Here is a 20,000-nt window from a genome sequence, read left to right on the forward strand (position 1 = left end):
GGGCGGTCCCTGGGGAGAACAGCCCTCCCCCCCCGAGGCTTTCAAGAAGAGTCTGGTCTGTCCGGAAGAGTCTCCAGTTTGATCAGACTAGATGATCTGTCGGGTCCCTTCCGTAACTCTGTCCCATCCATGATTCTGTCAGGGTCTTCTGCTCGAGCAGGAGGCTCGACTAGATGACCTCCGAGGTCCCTTCCAGCTCCGTTGTTGGATGATTCTATCCAGGACTCTTGCTCGAGCAGGGGGCTGTACTAGATGACCTCTGAGCTCCCTTCCGTAACTCTATTCCTTCCAAGATTCTGTCAGGGTTACCCCGTTCGAGCAGGAGGGCTGGACTAGAGGACCTCTGAGGTCCCTTCCAACTCGGTGATTCTGTGACTATGGAAGGGTCTCCCGCTCGTGCAGGGGGTTGGACTGGATGACCTCCGAGGTCCCTTCCCTCTCTATTATTCTGCTATTCTGTCAGGACTCGACTAGAAGACCTCATGCTATCATTCTGGAAGGGTCTCCTGCCTGAGAAGCAGTTGGGTGAGAAGATCTCCACGGCTCCTTCCAACTCTCTCATTCTATCATTGCGTCAGGGTCTCCTGCTCAAACAGGGGGCTGGACTAGATGCCCTCGGAGGTCCCTTCCAGCTCTGTGATTTTCTAAGGGTCTCCTGCTCAGAGCAGGGGGCTGGACTAGATGACCTCCGAGGGCCCTTCCGTAACTCTGTCCCTTCCATGATTCTGTCAGGGTTCCCCCGCTCGAGCAGGGGGCTGGGCTAGATGACCTCCCAGGTCCCTTCCGTAACTCTGTCCCATCCATGATCCAGTCAGGGTTCCCCCGCTCGAGCAGGGGGGGCTGGACTAGATGACCTCCCAGGTCCCTTCCGTAACTCTGTCCCATCCATGATCCAGTCAGGGATCCCCCGCTCGAGCAGGGGGGCTGGACTAGATGACCTCCGCGGTCTCTTCCAACTCTTGGTCACTCCGTGACTCCGTAAGACTCTCCTGCTTGTTTGCCTACTTTCGCTTTGCCGTCACCGCCTGGGAGTTGCGGGAGGGGGACCCCTGCTCGGAGACGGCCTCTTTCCCCCCCCCCCCTCGGCCCGTTGGGTGGGGGCCCGTCTGCAAGGGTGCAACTCTGCAGGGTCGGTGTTCGGAAAGGGGAAGGAGGGCTGTGCGCTTTGTGCCGGCCTGTGAGATGCCGCCTGCCTTCCCTGCAAGCCCTTTCCTCCCAGTAAAAGTCATTTTCACAAACACACAAAAGAGTCCGGAGTCTTCCTCGCCTCCCTCCCTTCCTTCCTTCCTTCCTTCCTTCCTTCCTTCCTTCCTTCCTTCCTTCCTTCCTTCCTTCCTTATCTGTCTGTCTGTCTGTCTATTGATCGATCTATCAATCTAATCTATCATTTCCATCTACCAACCAACCCTTCTTTCTTTCTTTCTTTCTTTCTCTTCTTTCTTTCTTTCTTTCTTTTCTTTCTTTCTTTCTTTCTTTCTTTCTCTTTCTTTTCTTTTCTTCCTTCCTTCCTTTCTTCCTTCCTCCCTCCCTCCCTCCCTTCATTCATTCCTTATCTGTCTGTCTATCTATCTATTGATCGATCTATCAATCTAATCTATCACTTCCATCTATCAACCAACCAACCAACCCTTCCTCTTTCTTTCTTTCTTTCTTTCTTTCTTTCTTTCTTTCTTTCTTTCTTTCTTTCTTTCTTTCTTTCTTTCTCTTTCTTTTCTTTCTTTCTTTCTTTCTCTTTCTTTTCTTCCTTCCTTCCTTCCTTTCTTCCTTCCTCCCTCCCTTCTTTCCTTCCTTCCTTCCTCCCTTCCTCCCTTCTCTTTCTTTCTTTCTTTCTTTCTTTCTTTCTTTCTCTTTCTTTTCTTTCTTTCTTTCTTTCTCTTTCTTTTCTTCCTTCCTTCCTTCCTTTCTTCCTTCCTCCCTCCCTTCTTTCCTTCCTTCCTTCCTCCCTTCCTCCCTTCTCTTTCTTTCTTTCTTTCTTTCTTTCTTTCTTTCTTTCTTTCTTTCTTTCTTTCTTTCCTTCTTTGTATGTTTCTTTCCTATCTATCCCCCTCTATCGATCTTGTCTATCATTTCTACCTGTCTACCAACCAACCCTTCCCCTTCTTTCCTTCCTTCCTTCCTTCCTTCCTTCCTTCCTTCCTTCCTTCCTTCCTTCCTTCCTTCATTTCCTTCCTTTCCTCTTCCTTCCTTCCTTCCTTCCTTCCTTCCTTCCTTCCTTTCCTTTCCTCTTTATTTCTTTCTTTCTCTTTCTTTCTTTCTTTCTTTCTTTCTTTCTCTTTTTCTTTCTTTCTTTCTCTCTTTCTTTCTTTCTTTCTTTCTTTCTTTCTTTCTTTCTTTCTTTCCTTTCTTTCTTTCTTTCTTTCTTTCTTTCTTTCTTTCTTTCTTTCTTTCTTCCTTCCTTCCTTCCTTCCTCTCTCCCTCCCTCCCTCCCTCCCTCCCTCCCTTCGTCTGCTCTGTGTCCTTTCATCCTTCTTTCCTTCTTCCTTCCTTCCTCTCTCCCTCCCTCCCTCCCTCTGCTCTGTGTCCTTTTGGCCTTCTTTCCTTCTTCTCTCCCCTTCTTTCCTCCCACCCTCCCTCCCTCCCTCCCCTCTGTGTCCCGTTTGAACTGACCGGATAAACTATTGGGGGGGGGGGGCGGAGTTTGCTCTTTTGCTCCTTTAACCTATGGATTTGGGCGGGAAGCCCTCGGATCCTGCCTTCTCGGTATGCTGTCAACCTCTCCTTAATGAAAGCTCCTTTGGGGACGACTCCGTTCCGGGAGTCCTGCTTTCGCGGGAAGAGGCTTTGAAGTGGCTCCTGACACCAAGCATCCATTTCCCCCAGCCGTGGACCCGGGCCAAGAGGCCAAGCCCCATGGGGTGGGAGGCCAGGCAGCACGCGGACCCATGCTCCACCTCCGGTCCACTCTTCGGTGCCCAAAAGGTTGGGGGGGGGGAAACGGACAGTGCTGTACACCAGGGCTCCCCAACACGCGGGCTGCGGACCGGCACCATTTTCTTTCCTTCCTTCCTTCCTTCCTTCCTTCCTTCCTTCCTTCCTTCCTTCCTTCCTTCCTTCCTTCCTTCCTTCCAAAGAAAAATCTTTATCAGGCTCCAGTCCAAGCTGGGAATAAGCCAGATGGAGACTGCTTTACAAAGAAGATTGCCGTTTACTGAAGAGAAGGGCCAGACAGAAAGATGGAGATGGGAAAACCGTCTTTTTAATATTCCCCCAAATATTTCTTTCTCCGGATTCCTTCCTTCCTTCCTTCCTTCCTTCCTTCCTTCCTTCCTTCCTTCCTTCCTTCCTTCCTTCCTTCCTTCCTTCCTTCCTCCCTCCCTCCCTCCCTTCCTTCCTTCCAAAGAAAAATCTTTATCAGGCTCCAGTCCAAGCTGGGAATAATGGAGACTGCTTTAGAAAGAAGATTGCCGTTTACTGAAGAGAAGGGCCAGACAGAAAGATGGAGATGGGAAAACCGTCTTTTTAATATTCCCTGAAACCCTCCGTCATTCCCAGACCTTGCAGGAACAAAGCCCGGAATTTGCCCCCCCCCACGGGAGGAAGAAACTCCAAAACCAGCAAAAATGGCGCCGTCGCCGGAAGCCGCCTGTGCTTGCAGAGGCCTGGAATCCACCCACCCAATAAACATCAGTCTTCCTCGCCAGGAAAAAAAAATCTGCTTTTTTTTTCCTTTGGAAAATCCCGGCTCGGGGCCGGCCTTTCTTGGCTGAACCTCAAATGTCCTTTTTATTTAATTTTTTTGCTCCTTTGCGGCCGTTGCAATCCCTGCACGGCCTCGACCGTCGCCATATTGCCCCAGAAGGACCGTCTCTCCCACGGATCCTGCAAGGCTCAGCAGCACCACCCCCCGTCCCGCCCCCCCAATTCCTTCCCCAGCCCAGCCAGGCCCCTCCCACGGGTCCCAAGGCCTGCTGAGCCCCCACCCCAGAGATAAGGGGGGGCGGGTTGCCTCTGCCTCCCCTTCTCCGTTCCTGGGTGTGCAGCTAGCGAGCAGGCTGGCTTGGTCGCTCAACATTGAGACACTGGCGAAGCGGGCCCAGCGGCCGGGCGCATTTCCCGCGTCGCCGGAGAAAAGCGCCTCTTCCTTCCCCTGTCCTGACCACTTTCTACGGAGGGACGATCGAGAGCATCCTGTCGTACGGCATCGCCGTCTGCATCCCTGCTTCGGGCAGGAAGGCGGCGCCGAGAGTGGTGAGGACAGCAGAAAAGATTATGGGCAGTGCAGAGAGTGGCGAGGAGGGCCGAAAAGATGATTGGCAGTTCCTTCCCTCCCTCCCTCCCTCCCATCCAGAACGTGGCACAGAAGCGTTCCTTGAGCAGGGTCCGTAAAGTTACCTGGGACGCTACACGCCCTCTTCACGACCTGTTTTCCTCATTCCCTTCGGGGGGGGGCTCCGTGATATCCGCAGCGGAACATCCAGATTCAGCCATCGTTTCATTCCACACAGCATTATTAACCTTGTGAGCTCCCAGGTTTTTTCCTTCCGTTACATATTCAAGATGGACAGTATTTAATATTCATTTGTGATGTCTATGTAGGGGTGGCTGGCTCTGTACATATGTTGTTCATAGCATGTTTTAGGTGTGTGTCATCTATGTGTTGCGAGTGAGCGGCCTGTTTTTGGGGATAAGCGAGGGAGCATGAGGCCTGCTTTCAGAAGAACGGTAAGAGCAAGCAAGCAAGCGGCCTGTTTTCGGGGGAAGAGTGAGCGAGAGGTCTGTTTTTGGTGGAAGAGCGAGCGGGCTGTTTTCGGGGGAAGAGTGAGCGGGCTGTTTTCGGAGGAAGAGCGAGCGGGCTGTTTTCGGAGGAAGAGCGAGCGGCCTGTTTTCGGGAGATGAGCGAGGGAGCATGCGGCCTGTTTTCAGAAGAACGGTAAGAGCAAGCAAGCAAGCGGCCTGTTTTCGGGGGAAGAGTGAGCGAGCAGCCTGTTTATTGAGGAAGAGCGAGCGGGCTGTTTTTGGAGGAAGAGCGAGCGGCCTGTTTTCGGGGATAAGCGAGGGAGCATGAGGCCTGTTTTCAGAAGAACGGTAAGAGCAAGCAAGCAAGCGGCCTGTTTTCGGGGGAAGAGTGAGCGAGAGGTCTGTTTTTGGTGGAAGAGCGAGCGGGCTGTTTTCGGGAGATGAGCGAGGGAGCATGCGGCCTGTTTTCAGAGGAAGGGTAAGAGCAAGCAAGCAAGCAGCCTGTTTTCGGGGGAAGAGTGAGCGAGCACACTGTTTATTGAGGAAGAGCAAGCGGGCTGTTTTTGGTGGAAGAGCGAGCGGGCTATTTTCGGAGGAAGAGCGAGCGGCCTGTTTTCGGGGATAAGCGAGGGAGCATGAGGCCTGTTTTCAGAAGAACGGTAAGAGCAAGCAAGCAGCCTGTTTTCGGGGGAAGAGTGAGTGAGAGGTCTGTTTTTGGTGGAAGAGCGAGCGGCCTGTTTTCGGGGGAAGAGCGAGCGGGCTGTTTTTGGAGGAAGAGCGAGCGGCCTGTTTTCGGAGGAAGAGCGAGCGGCCTGTTTTCGGGGATGAGCGAGGGAGCATGCGGCCTGTTTTCAGAAGAACGGTAACAGCAAGCAAGCAAGCGGCCTGTTTTCGGGGGAAGAGTGAGCGAGTAGCCTGTTTATTGAGGAAGAGCGAGCAGGCTGTTTTTGGTGGAAGAGCGAGCGGGCTGTTTTTGGAGGAAGAGCGAGCGGCCTGTTTTCGGGGATGAGCGAGGGAGCATGCGGCCTGTTTTCAGAAGAACGGTAAGAGCAAGCAAGCAAGCAGCCTGTTTTCGGGGGAAGAGTGAGCGAGAGGTCTGTTTTTGGTGGAAGAGCGAGCGGTCTGTTTTTGGTGGAAGAGCGAGCGGGTTGTTTTGGGAGGAAGAGCGAGCAGGCTGTTTTTGGAGGAAGAGCGAGCGGGCTGTTTTCGGGAGATGAGCGAGGGAGCATGCGGCCTGTTTTCAGAAGAATGGTAAGAGCAAGCAAGCAAGCAGCCTGTTTTCAGGGGAAGAGTGAGCAAGCAGTCTGTTTTTGGTGGAAGAGTGAGTGGGCTGTTTTTGGAGGAAGAGCGAGCGGCCTATTTTCGGGGGATGACCGAGGGAGCATGCGGCCTGTTTTCAGAGGAAGAGTAAGAGCAAGCAAGCAAGCAGCCTGTTTTCAGGGGAAGAGTGAGCGAGCAGCCTGTTTTTTGAGGAAGAGGGAGCGGGCTGTTTTCGGTGGAAGAGTGAGCGGGCTGTTTTTGGAGGAAGAGCGAGTGGCCTGTTTTCGGTGGAAGAGCGAGCGGGCTGTTTTTGGAGGAAGAGCGAGTGGCCTGTTTTTAGGGGAAGAGCAAGCGGTGAGCAAGAGAACGGCCTGTTTTCAAGGAAAGGGTGAGAGAGAGAGGAAGGAGGGCTGACCAGCCACCAGTCCATCAAGGTAGTGGTGCATATTAATAAATATGGAGAAATTCATCATAGGTTCATCAGTGTAAAGGGAAAGTGATTCAACAAAGGACACTTTACCAAAGAAATTAAAACTGGCACCAAATCAAAAATACAGTGAAGATTATTTGAAGTCTGGATTTTATTTCCTGGAAGAAAACAAATCAACAGCTTCCTGTTTGTGTTATCTGCAATGAAGTATTATCCAAGCATTTTACGAAGCCTTGTTTGCTCGAGACAGGTTACAACAAAACATAAAGAGAGCACACCAAAAAGCCAGTAGCATTTTTTTTTGTGAGGAAGAGAGGTTAACTTATAAAACGCCGTGCTGCTTTTGTGAAGCCCACAACCATCTCGAAAAAGCCTCTGGAAGCCTCTTGTGAATTGCCCTTGATAGCAGCTAATCGAAATAAGCCTTGCGCAATCGTTGAAGAAGTCGTGGCTCCCTCTGCCATCGCAATTGCTTCAATCCTCTTTGATGGGAAAAATGGCTGATGCTATTTGTAATATTCCATGTTCTGATAACGAATACAAGATATGGCCACAGACGTTATTCAACAAGTGGTGGAAAAGATCGCAGCAGTTGGGAAAAAAAACAATTGCACTTCAGTTGGACGAAAGCACTGACCTCGCTGGTGAAGCGCAATTAATTGTCTTTGTGCATCTTCCAGGTTCGGAAATTTCACCAGAATTCTCCGGCCGTTGAGTGGATGTCCGACAATTATGCGGGGATTTGGATTCTGAGCACAGCACTCTTCTCTTTCATAGCGAAGTACATAGGTGGTCGAGAGGTGGAAACGTTATCGAGATTATTCGAGCTACGAGATGAAATGCACTTGTTCCTGACAAATGTTTCTTCACCCCCAGTGGAAAAGTTTGAAAATGTCTTCTGGGTGTCCTGCCTTGCCTCTTTGGCTGATGTATTTAAAAAGCTAAATGAACTTGAAATCGGTCGCTGCAGGGCCGCGCGGTCGTCAACGTGCTTAACACGGAAGACAAAAGTTTGTGCCTTCCGCGAGAAAAACTCCCAGGTAAAGAAAGGCCACATTGACTCATTGCCCAATCGTGTTGGACTTGACCGACTAAATTCTGTCATTGGCACTGAAGACCTGGAAAGGGCCATCCCCCCAAAAAAAAACACTCGGGGAAAATCGCACACCCTGTTTGCGTTGTATTTTCCATTCGTGTCCAGAGGACGTGATACTCACATCCGTTCGGTTGCATCGCCCTCTGTTGTGAACACTTGACCTTTCCTCTCGAGAGCAAGAAGCACGTCCGGAATGGACATCACACGGCAGTTTGAGGGAACTTTTTTCATGGAAAAAAAAACCCTGAGCGAGTTCGGGAGCCGAGTTGCAAAAGTGTACCAGGAAGCGTTGGGGGGTGGGGGGGTGGGGAAAGCTGTCGTAGCATCCCTGCCATTTGTTTCCACGTACTCGTGCGAGAAGCCGTTTCCTTCATCAACGTGAATTGAAAAAAAAACAAGGAAAGGAATTGTCTTCAGCTGGAATCTGACTAAATTCTACCGGCCACAAGGGCAAAGATTAATGTCAGGGAAACGGGCACAGGTTTCCCACTAAAAGTGTGGGAAGTGGGTGTGCTATGATCACTTTTTTCCGGGGTTTCTTGTTGTTTTTTGTTTGTTTTTTTGCTTGTCACGTTTTTGACACCTTGCTAAGCCACTGGTGGTACTTGAATATTGCCGTGTCCTAAAGGAGGTACAATGTGTGAAAAAGTGGGGGAAAGGCTTGTGTTAGAAAAGAGGACAAGGCGAGTAGAGACGAGTTTTATTGTACTTCTCTATGTCTTTCTTCAGCATGTCCTCCGTGTAATAAAGAGTATCTCCGTTCTCGTATACGACCTTGTCAATCACATCCATCAGCTTGGCCATCTCAGCCTCCCGTTCGTCTCCTTCGGCTGTGTTGTTGAAGACCACGTAGCGGATCCCATATTCAGTATATTCCTTTTGAACTTGGGAAGAGGCGGAGTTTTCGAGAGGGCGACCTTCCGGCTTATCTTTGTGGGTGAACAGGGCGATCGTATAATTCCTGCCTTTCTCACTGAAAATCTCTTGGATCTTCCAAGCCATGTCCTCCTCCCCCCAGGAGCGCATGACCCAGAGAATAACATGGGGACCCGGGGAGCATAACTTCACACACTTGCGCACTTCATCGGTATTTGCCATCTCCGGATGCCCGGTGTCGAGGAAGCCCGGCGTATCGACAACCACGATCCTCCTGTCGTTCCACACCACCTCCTCCTTTTGGCACCTTGTCGCGTTCGACACGGGCGGCCTCCCGAAGACGTTCTTTCTCAGGATGGCGTTTCCCGTCGCGCTTTTCCCACTTCCGCTCCTCCCCACCAGGACGATCCGCCGTTCAGGCTCTACGACCCAAAGGGGAGAGGAGACACGAAGGGGGGGGGAACCGGTCAGTCAGCGTACGGCCACGGGAAGCCCGTCCATCGCGGTTGACTCGCTACGCGGCTTCTCTCACCGGCAACCGGACAATTGGCACGGAAGGGAGGGAAATGAGGAGCGCGCGTAAGCCGGCTAAAAGCCTGAGACAGAGCCGACACGACGAGGTCGTACGGCTGGGAAAGTCCGAGGTTGTCAGATCGTTGCCGAAACAAAAAGTGAATGCCAACGACTGGCAGACCATGGACAGTGGGAGGACCGGGGAGGTGGGGGGAGAGATAGAAAACTCTCCGATGCTGTTTGCGCATGAAATTGTTAGAATCGGCTTCTCTCCTCCAGGAACCACACGGAATCTTCAGTAAAGTTATACTCTCGGGAGCGGGACGGTTGACCACCTCTGCCCTCCACCCAAGACAGCGGGTCCCACCCAATCCCACCCACCCACCCACCCGGGGGCCAAAGATTTTACCTCGGATGTTTTTGTCCATTTCCAAACATTTGGCATCGGCCGAATATGGGGATTTCTGGAGGAAAAGTGAGAAACACAATCAGCCAAAGGGGAGACTTGCCTTGCTCGGAGGTTGCCAGGAACACCCCCCCCTCCTGCCCCCTCCATTCCAGAAGACCCAGGCAGGAATTGGAGGGCGGTGGATTAAAAGAGAGTTAACCCCTCCCTCGCCTCCGGTGTTGAGGTGGAGTCATCCTGTTCCTGAACCATCTGGAGGACGCAGGAGACTGACTGATACGTCAGTCAGCTGCCCTGCGAGACTCTTCACGCCCCTTCCCGGATCCACTTCCTGGATCTCCTTCCTGGACCCCCTTCTTGGACCCCTTTCCTGGACCCTCTTTTCCAGGAGTCTTCCCCTCTCTGACATCAGCACACCGATCGCATTGTGCGCACGGGGAGCTTTCGAGTTAACAACCGCTCATTTAGCGATCGGAGCTAACGACAGGGGCGAAAAGGATGGCCGTTTTTCACGCCGACGGCGGCGGTGGCGGTGATGGCAACCTCCCCGGGGCATCAGGTGATCTGGGTTTGGACGACTGACGACTGACTCGGACCTAGGATGGTCGCGGCATCCCAGAAGTCACACGATTCCCTTTTGCGACTGTCTGATAAGCAAGTCAGTAGGGGGGAGATGGGATTGGGGGGAAACATGTGGGGGAGGGGGGCTGGAAGAGGTTCTGGCCACCCCCACCCGCCACTCTTTCTCCTCCCCCCTTGTTTGGCTGCCTGGAGAGAACCCAACTAAAACTTTAGAATAGGAACAAGCCCCCCCCAAATAGAATGTCCCCCTCCACCCTGCAACAACAGAGGTGGTTCGGTGTGGCACACTTGTCGCTAAGAAGGAAGACAGGATCTGGAGCGATTCAGCTGTCCGATTCCTAACGTTAGGATCTCTGCTACTGATCTCTACCCATTAGCCTCCCTCCTTTTCTCCCACCCACCCCCCTCGATTGCCTTTCCTAAAATGAGGGTCTCGGATGTCCCACCCACCCATTATCGTCTCCCAGAGAGGAGGGATCCCTTGCTCGTGTGTAAACCAGGGCTTTTCAACCTTTTCGCCCACTGTACCGCTTTTAGCATATGGCACCATCCGAGTACCCACCAGTCGCCTAGCAAGGTGTCAAAAACTTGATGACCAAAAAAAAGGGAAAAAAGTGATGAAGTACAGGTAGTCCTCGACTTACAACAGTTCGCTTAGTGACTGTTCGAAGTTACAATGGCACTGAAAAAGGGGCGCCCAAGCTACAGCTGAGCAAGACACCTGCCTGGCCGCCCGGTGGCGCTCTTCCTCCTGTCCGAGTTTTTCATGGTTGTGAGCATTTCTGTTGAGGATTGGCAGCGGGGGTGGGGTGGGGTGGGGGTGTTTGGTTTTTATTCTCCTCCCCCCCCCGTCTGCTGGATGATTGCAGCAGGTTTTGGTCCCTTCACCTGACCCTGGGACACCGTGACCGTCATAAATATGAATCGGTTGCCAAGCATCTGAATGTCAATCACAAGACCCTAGAGATGCTGCAACATTCCCGCTGATCGGCGCTTCTGGGCTCAACGGAAGCGCCGGGATCGGCGCCGAGCTCCAGCTGGAGCCTGGTGCTGATCCTGGCGAATCCGCTGAGCCCCGACAGCCCTGCAGCTCCAGCCGTCTCCCACTCAGGCTGGTGCGGTGCTGCTGCCGGTTCAGCTCGTTCCCCTCCCCCGCTGCCACTTTTCTACGACGGTCGCGGACCACCTGCCAGGTGCCAACGTGCCACGGGTGGTACCCGTACCGCTGGTGGAAAAGCCCTGGTGTAAACGGAGCAGCTCCGCTAGATGCCCCGAAAGAGCACCCACCGCCCTCGCCCCATTCCACGCTGCCATTTGATTCTGCTCTACGACGTGCCGGTTCCGTACCTTGGGCCCCTCACGCGGCGGGATGACGTAGTATGTCCCCCCATTCTCCCAAACGACATTTTCCACCATCTTCATCAGCTCTGAGACCTGACTGTCCCGCTCGGCTCCCACGGCCTTGTTGTTGAAGCCGCAGACGTGGTTCCGGCACTGCCTGATCAGCTCCCGCAGTGCCGCATTGTCGGACATTTGGACGTACTTCTCCAGGGGGTCCCCGCCCAAATCCTCCAGGCAGGTGAAGAGGACGATGGTGCGCCGGGCGGACTCGGCCCCAAAGAGACGCCAGACCCGGTTTGCAGCTGTTACATCTTCGGCGGTGAAGCGCCCCACCTGGGTCACCAAAAGGAAGGCGTGGGGGCCAGGCCGGGAGAGCTCGACGCAAGCCCTGAACTCGCGTTCCGCAGTCTCCGTGGTGAAGTCTTCAGAATCGAAAATGGCAGGCGTGTCGACCACGGAGACCTTCTTGTCCTGCCACATTCTCTGCTCCCGTTGGCACGTCAAGGTGATGGCCTTTGCTGACAAGACAGACTCGAAGGCCCTGCAGCCGAGGATGGTGTTGCCTGTGGCGCTCTTCCCGTTTCCGGACCTACCGACCAGGATCAGCCGGTATTCGTTATCCTCCCCTGTGAGTTTGGAAGACGAGGTTATGAAAAGGCATCGAGATAGTCCTCACTATAACGTCGGGGCGTCATGAAGCAGGCTGGAAATGGGGACAACTTTGGGAGAGAGTCAGCCCTGCCCCCAGTAGTGGTTCAGGGATCGCTTTCATATCAATCTCCCGGAGTTGGCACGCTGGGCTGCTCAGCCGTGCGGATTCACACAAGCTGCGAACCCCACTTTCGCAGATGGCCGAATACAGCCACTGTGTCCGGCCCCCCACGAGCGAAGCCGCAGCCGAGCAAAGTTGAGACTGAGCTGTGAGGAGGCTCAGGGCTGCGTGACGACGGCCCCGGGGCCTGGCTACGGGCGTTAAGACTGCTGCATTTCTCTATAAACAAATATATCCACTGCTTCTTGTCCTGGCCTCAGGTGCTTTGGAGAACAATTAACCAGTGGAACTCCCTGCCTCCAGAAGCTGTGAATGCTCCAACCCTGGAGGTCTTTAAGAAGAGATTGGACAGCCACGTGCCTGAAATGGTCTAGGGCAGAGGTGTCAAACTCGCGACGTCACGTCACGTCACGCGACGTCTCGGAACTTTTTCCCTTTGGGATGGGCGCGGTTTCTCCGTGACCCTCCGGCCCGCGGGCCGGCAGTTTGACACCCCTGGTATAGGGTTTCTGGCCTGAGCAGGGGGTGGTGGAAGGTATGAGCCTGGGGTGTGTGTGTGTGTGTGTGTGTGTGTGCATGTGTCTGTGTGAATCTGATTAAAGCCAGAGGGAAATCCTTTACAGGGACCTGGTGTGGAAGGGGGGGGGAATCCAGCAGGAACCTGTCCGGGGACGGGCAGCGCAGGTTCGAAACGACGCCAAGGGCTAGAAACTCAACCTTAAAAAAAAACCAAGATGGTGGCCATCCGGCCCTCTCAACTCCTGGCCAACAGATGGGGGAAGAAAATGGAGGTCGGGACAGATTTGATTTTCCTGGGCTGCAAGATCACCGCAGACGGGGACCGCAGCCAAGAAATTCAAAGACGCTCGCTCCCGGGGAGGAAAGCCAGGGCGAATCTAGACCGCGCCAACTAAAAAGCAGAGACGTCGCCCTGCCGACAAAAGGGCCGATCGTCAAGGCTACGGTCTTCCCAGTTGCAATGTACGGCTGCGAAAGCTGGACCATAAGAAAGGACCAGCGCCAGAGAATGGAGGCCTTTGAGCGACGGTGCTCTGGAGAAGACGCCACCTAGTCCCTCGGACCGCAAAGCGATCCAACCGGTCGGTCCTCGAGGAGATCCACCCAGACCGCTCTTTAGAAGGCCAGATCCTGAAGCTAAAACTCAAACCCTTTGGCCACCTCATGAGAAGGAAGGACTCACTGGAGGAGAGCCCCATGCTGGGAAAAGTGGAGGGCGAGAGAAGGGGACGACGGAGGAGGAGGTGGCTGGACGGAGTCACTGAAGCAGGAGGCGTGAGCTTAAATGGACTCCAGAAGATGGCGGAGGACAGGAAGGCCTGGAGGAACGTGGTCCGTGGGGTCGCGATGGGTCGGACATGGCTTTGCAACCAACAAGCGTAGTTGGGGGGGGCGTCCTGCAGTGTCCTCGGGGTCACTCCCAAGTGCAAATGACTGTCGGGGTGCTATAGGATCAGGTCATAAGTAACTTTTTTTGGGGGGGGGTTCCCAACCCACGGTCCCTGGACCGGCACCAGTCCACAGCATGCCGGCAACCGGGACGTGCAAATAAGCAAAACGCATGAAGCTAGCACGTACATACACATACACACACACACGCACACGTGCTCCATGGAGAAACCCCTCTCCACGGAACCTGGTCCCTGGTGGTCCAAAGTTTGGGGGTCCCGTGTGCTAAGAGACCCATCCTACGTCAAGGAGATGAGAAGAATTACCTGGTCCGGCCGCTGCCGTAACTTCCATCGTCACGTCTTGCCATTCTCCGTCCGCAGAGCGAGGAGGAGGAGCGTCCCTCACCGAACCTGAAAGTGGACAGAAGCTCTGTCTGTGTGTGTTTGTGTTTGTGTTTGTGTGTGTGTGTGTGTGTCATCCAGACCGATTGTTGGCCTGTTTTCGACTCTAGGTTTCAGGCAGTAACTACTCTGCCTCAGGATCAGGATACAGGGGAGAAGGGGAGGAGGGGGAGGGGGAGGAGAAGGAAGGAAGGAAGGAAGGAAGAAAGAAAGAAAGAAAGAAAGAAAGAAAGAAAGAAAGAAAGAAAGAGAAGGAAGGAAGAAAGAAAGAGAAAGAAAGAAAGAAAGAAAGAAAGAAAGAAAGAAAGAAAGAAAGAAGGAAGGAAGGAAGGAAGGAAGGAAGGAAGGAAGGAAGGAAGAAAGAAAGAAAGAAAGAAAGAAAGAAAGAAAGAAAGAAAGAAAGAAAGAAAGAAAGAAGAAGAAAAGGAATGTAGGGTCCCTGGTCCTCTCTGAGCTGGGTGGTTTCCTTGCAGATGTTTCATGATCCAACTAGGGAACATCATCAGGGAAGGAAGGAAGGAAGGAAGGAAGGAAGGAAGGAAGGAAGGAAGGACTCTGAGCTGGGTTGTTTCCTTGCAGACGTTTCATGACCCAACTAGGGAACATCATCAGGGCGAGGAGGAGGAAGAGGAGGAGGAGGAAGGAAGGAAGGAAGGGAAGGAAGGGAAGGAAGGAAGGAAGGAAGGAAGGAAGGAAGGAAGGAAGGAAGGAAGGAAGGAAGGAAGGACACTGAGCTGGGGGGGGTTTTCTCTGCAGACGTTTCATGACCCAACTAGGGAACATCATCAGGGCGAGGAGGAGGAAGAGGAGGAGGAGGAAGGAAGGAAGGAAGGAAGGAAGGAAGGGAAGGAAGGAAGGAAGGAAGGAAGGAAGGAAGGAAGGAAGGACGGACACTGAGCTGGGGGGGGTTTTCTCTGCAGACGTTTCATGACCCAACTAGGGAACATCATCAGGGCGAGGAGGAGGAAGAGGAGGAGGAGGAAGGAAGGAAGGAAGGAAGGAAGGAAGGAAGGAAGGAAGGAAGGACACTGAGCTGGGGGGGTTTTCTCTGCAGACGTTTCATGACCCAACTAGGAAACATCATCATGGCTAGAAGGAGGAGGACGAAGGAAGGAAGGAAGGAAGGAAGGAAGGAAGGAAGGAAGGAAGGACTCTAAGCTGGGTGGTTTCCTTGCCGACGTTTCAGGACCCAACTAGGGAACATCATCAGGACTAGAAGGAAGGGGGGAGTTATGGAGAGGAGGAGGACGATGACTGTGGGATCTTTGGCGTTCTCCGAGCTGGATGGATTCCTTGCCGACGTTTCAGGACCCAACTAGGGAACGTCATCAGGGCTAGCAAGGAGTGCTGTTTGTGGCACCACCACCACCTCGCAAATACCGCAACCCGGCTATCACATTCCCCACCCCGACCCCGGTCCTTCTTTCCTCTAGACTGGCCAAACCCCCGATTCCTTCCCCCCCGCCCCCGTTCTTCTGATGTTTCAGCCTCCAATCCCCTAATCCTCTTTCTTGCTCTTCAGGGCCACCCCGACCCCCCCGACCCCCCTCCCCCATCCCTGCTGCAAATGCCACACGGGGCCCTACTCTCTTACCAGGTGCAGCCTGATCATCCGTAGAATAATGGAAGAGTGGAAAGGAGAAACGAGAGGTCAGGAGCGGTTCTCGCCACCCGGAGGCCTCGGCGTATCCAGAGGGGCAGAGAGAGAGAGAGAGAGAGAAATTGCCCCCCCACCCCCGTTCGTTCCCCCCACCCCATTCAAGGCACCGCCCCCAAACCTGCTCCAGAGCCCCCCCCCCAATCTAAGTAGGGGCTGAGATGCTGTGCAGGGACCCAGGAAGGGAAGAAAGGAGGGGAGGGAGGGAGAGAGGGTGGGAGGGGCAGAGGGAAAGGACAGGGGTGGGTGGGTGGGGGGAGAAGCAGGTGGAGAAGAAAAAAGGGGACGTCGTGCTGGGGGGAAACCCCCTTTATTAGGGGGTGCGTTGCGTGCTTTAGCACCTGAGCCACGCTCAACACCCGCCCCCCTTATTATTACAAGAAGAGGAAAAGGCTGGACTGCAGCCTAATGGGGGGGGAGGGCTGGGACAAGGGGGGGGGGCTGGACGCTTGTCCAGGCCTCAAATTCTGCCCTGCACGGAGCAGAGGGGCTCGCCTCTTCCTGAAGCCTTCCCCAGCCCTCCAGCCCCCCCCCACCGCCCCCCACACCGGTCTTTCGGGAACCCTTCCCAGACTTACCCAGCATGTCCCTCTAGTAGTCGGCCAGTAAGCCATTCCTGGCTGCTGATGGTTTGCAAAGGGGTTCCCTTGGGCTGACTGTGGGGAAGGAGAGAGAAAATGGGGGAGACCCGCCCACCCTTAGAAGACAGAAATTTAGAATAGGATATAGAATAGAATGGAAAATAAGAATAGAATAGAATAGAATAGAATAGAATAGAATAGAATAGAATAGAATAGAATAGAATAGAATAGAATAGAATAGAATAGAATAGAATAGAATAGAATAGAATAGAATAGAATAGAAAAATGGAATGGAATGGAATGGAATGGAATGGAATGGAATGGAATAGAATAGAATAGAATAGAATAGAATAGAATAGAATAGAATAGAATAGAATAGAATAGAATAGAATAGAATGGATATTGGAATATAGAACAGAACAGAACAAAACAGAATAGAATAGAATAGAATAGAATAGAACAGGATAGATATTGGAATATAGAACAGAACAGAACAGAATAGAATAGAATGGATATTGGAATATAGAACAGAACAGAACAGAATAGAATAGAATAGAATAGACAACAGAACAGAATAGAATAGATATTGGAATATAGAATAGAACAGAACAGAATAGAATAGAATGGGTATGGGAAAATAGAAGAGAACAGAATAGAACAGAACAGAACAGAATAGAATGGATATTGGAATATAGAATAGAACAGAACAGAACACAATTGATATTGGAATATAGAATAGAATAGAACAGAATAGATATTGGAATGTAGAATAGAACAGAACAGAACAGAACAGAACCGGAGAGAAAGGAGAATAGAATAGAATAGAATAGAATAGAAAAAATGGAATGGAATGGAATGGAATGGAATGGAATGGAATAGAATAGAATAGAATAGAATAGAATAGAATAGAATAGAATAGAATAGAATAGAATAGAATAGAATAGAATAGAATAGAATAGAATAGAATAGATATTGGAATATAGAACAGAACAGAACAAAACAGAATAGAATAGAATAGAATAGAACAGGATAGATATTGGAATTTAGAACAGAACAGAATAGAATCGAATGGATATTGGAATATAGAACAGAACAGAACAGAATAGAATAGAATAGACAACAGAACAGAATAGAATGGATATTGGAATATAGAACAGAACAGAACAGAATAGAATAGAATAGACAACAGAACAGAATAGAATAGATATTGGAATATAGAATAGAACAGAACAGAATAGAATAGAATGGGTATGGGAAAATAGAATAGAACAGAATAGAATAGAACAGAACAGAATAGAATGGATATTGGAATATAGAATAGAACAGAACAGAACACAATTGATATTGGAATATAGAATAGAATAGAACAGAATAGATATTGGAATGTAGAATAGAACAGAACAGAACAGAACAGAACAGAACCGGAGAGAAAGGAGAATAGAATAGAATAGAATAGAATAGAATAGAATAGAATAGAATAGAATAGAATAATAAAATAATAAAATGAAATGAAATGAAATAAAATAATAAAATAAAAAATAAAAAATAAAATAAAATAAAATAAAATAAAATAAAATAATAAAATAAAATAATAAAATAAAATAAAATAAAATAAAATAAATAAAGAGATTTCGAGATAAAGGATAGAGATAGATAAAGAATAGAGATATGGACACACAGGGAGAGAGAGAGAGAAAGACACACACACACACACACACACACACACAAAGAGAGAGTTTAGATTAAATTGGGAACAGAATGGGAATAGAACAGGGGATGGGATGGGATGCGATAGAGAGGAACGGAGAAGAGAAAGAAAAAAGCACGTCGAAGAGAAGGGAGGAACGAAGAAGAGGCGAGGGGAGAAGAGAAGAGGCCACAGAACAGGAGCAGAGAGGACAAGAGCCTGGAAAACAGAAGGGCAAAACAGGAAGAAGACAAGAAGAGAGCAGAGCAGGGGGGGGGAAACACCCCCCCCCAAAAAAAACAACCCAGGAACAAGACTAGATGGAAAAGGACCTCGGAGGTCATCTAGTCCAACCCCACCCGCCCTTTGCCCGAGCGGGACTCCCCTTACACCCCCTTTTCTGACAGAATGGCAGCCCGGTCTCTTCTGGGGACGGGGAGGGGGGGTTTCGGGGCTGGTGTGTGTGTGTGGGGGGGGGGGCTCTCCAGGAGATTTTCTTTTTTTTGGGGGGGGGGGGCTGCGTTAGGAAAGATTGTCCTGATCGGAGGGGGGGGGCAGCTGAAGCCCCCCCGTCTCGGCCCCCCAGCCCTCCCCAACCCCCCCCCCCGCCCTTCGCCCTGCCGGAGCCGAAGTCCTCAAACTTTCTGGAAAAGTGGGGGGGGGGGTCTCCCCATTCTCTCCCCATTCACTCCCCATTGACTGGGGTGGGAGGGTGGGGACCCCCCCCTCTGCCTTCCTGCTCCTTCTGTCTGCTGGAAATAAGGGGGGGGGGCAAGGCGACTGCAGCCCCCTCCCTCCCTCCCCGCTTTCTATCCCACCCACCCACCCCCTCGAGTCTCGACCGGTGGGACCCCCACCTGAGCGAAGCCTCCAGCCGGCTGGACTGCGCGATGCTTACTTTCGCTTCTGGCTCGGGGAAATCGCCTTTCTCTGGGCGGGGGGTGGGCGGGGCAGGAAAGGGAGGGGGCGGGGTCTCTGCCACCACACCCCCTCTGATTGGCTGCGGGAGTGGATGGCTTCCATCGCGGAAGTCACACGTCTGTGTGTGTGTGTGTGTGTGTGTGTGTCTGTCTGTGTGTGTCTGTGTGTCTCACTGAGTGTGTCTGTCTGTGTGTCTGTCTCTGTGTGTCTGTCTCTGTGTGTGTGTGTCTGTCTGTGTGTCTGTCTCTCTGTGGCTGTCTGTCTCTCTCTGTGTGTGTGTGTCTCTGTCTCTGTGTGTGTGTCTGTCTCTCTGTGTGTGTGTGTCTGTCTGTCTCTGTGTGTCTGTCTGTGTGGCTGTCTCTCTGTGGCTGTCTGTCTGTCTGTGTGTGTGTGTGTGTGTGTCTCTGTCTCTGTGTGTGTGTCTGTCTCTCTGTGTGTGTGTGTCTGTCTGTCTGTCCCTGTGTGTGTCTGTGTGTGTGTGTGTCTGTCTCTGTGTGTCTGTCTGTGTCTGTCTGTGTGTCTGTCTCTCTGTGGCTGTCTGTCTCTGTGTGTGTGTGTGTGTGTCTCTGTCTCTGTGTGTGTGTCTGTCTCTCTGTGTGTCTGTGTCTGTCTGTCTGTCCCTGTGTGTGTCTGTGTGTGTGTGTGTCTGTCTGTGTGTCTGTCTCTGTGTGTCTGTCTGTGTCTGTCTGTGTGGCTGTCTCTCTGTGGCTGTCTGTCTGTCTGTGTGTGTGTGTGTGTCTCTGTCTCTGTGTGTGTGTCTGTCTCTCTGTGTGTGTGTGTCTGTCTGTCTGTCCCTGTGTGTGTCTGTGTGTGTGTGTCTGTCTGTGTGTCTGTCTCTGTGTGTCTGTGTGTGTCTGTCTGTGTGTCTGTCTCTCTGTGGCTGTCTGTCTCTGTGTGTGTGTGTGTGTGTGTCTCTGTCTCTGTGTGTGTGTCTGTCTCTCTGTGTGTGTGTGTCTGTCTGTCTGTCCCTGTGTGTGTCTGTGTGTGTGTGTCTGTCTGTGTGTCTGTCTCTGTGTGTCTGTGTGTGTCTGTCTGTGTGTCTGTCTCTCTGTGGCTGTCTGTCTCTGTGTGTGTGTGTGTGTCTCTGTCTCTGTGTGTGTGTCTGTCTCTCTGTGTGTGTGTGTCTGTCTGTCCCTGTGTGTGTCTGTGTGTGTGTCTGTCTGTCTGTCTGTCTCTGTGTGTCTGTCTGTGTGTCTGTCTCTGTGTGTCTGTGTGTGTCTGTCTGTGTGGCTGTCTCTCTGTGGCTGTCTGTCTCTGTGTGTGTGTGTGTGTGTCTGTCTCTCTGTGGCTGTCTGTCTGTGTGTGTGTATGTGTCTGTCTGTCTGTCCCTGTGTGTGTCTGTGTGTGTGTCTGTCTGTCTCTCTGAGTGTGTCTGTCTGTGTGTCTGTCT

General features: G+C 51.8%; 1 protein-coding gene and 1 long non-coding RNA gene across 4 annotated transcripts in view; both read right to left on the reverse strand.

The window, feature by feature from the left end:
* LOC310650467 overlaps positions 1–20,000 on the reverse strand; it is a 376,544-nt gene that overhangs the window by 172,374 nt on the left and 184,170 nt on the right. The window lies entirely within an intron of this gene.
* LOC310650457 (GTPase IMAP family member 1-like) lies at positions 6,501–18,680 on the reverse strand. 3 transcript variants are annotated; one of them, XM_083380009.1, is made up of 6 exons: positions 18,547–18,680; positions 15,359–16,077; positions 13,687–13,773; positions 11,188–11,807; positions 9,262–9,316; positions 6,501–8,761 (listed from the first exon to the last, which is right to left on the reverse strand). In XM_083380009.1, exons 3-6 carry the CDS (start codon positions 13,712–13,714, stop codon positions 8,130–8,132), a joined length of 1,335 nt encoding a protein of 444 aa, XP_083236135.1. In that variant the 5' UTR covers positions 13,715–13,773; positions 15,359–16,077; positions 18,547–18,680; the 3' UTR covers positions 6,501–8,129. The 3 variants fall into 3 exon arrangements, with proteins under 3 accessions (XP_083236135.1, XP_083236136.1, XP_083236137.1); XM_083380010.1 differs by lacking the exon at positions 18,547–18,680 and having other exon boundaries at positions 6,501–8,392; positions 8,544–8,761; positions 15,359–15,619; XM_083380011.1 differs by lacking the exon at positions 18,547–18,680 and having other exon boundaries at positions 8,374–8,392; positions 8,536–8,761; positions 15,359–15,615.

This window comes from Vipera ursinii, assembly GCF_947247035.1.
Source record: "Vipera ursinii genome assembly, contig: SUPER_Z_unloc_1, whole genome shotgun sequence".
Classification (NCBI taxonomy): domain Eukaryota; kingdom Metazoa; phylum Chordata; class Lepidosauria; order Squamata; family Viperidae; genus Vipera; species Vipera ursinii.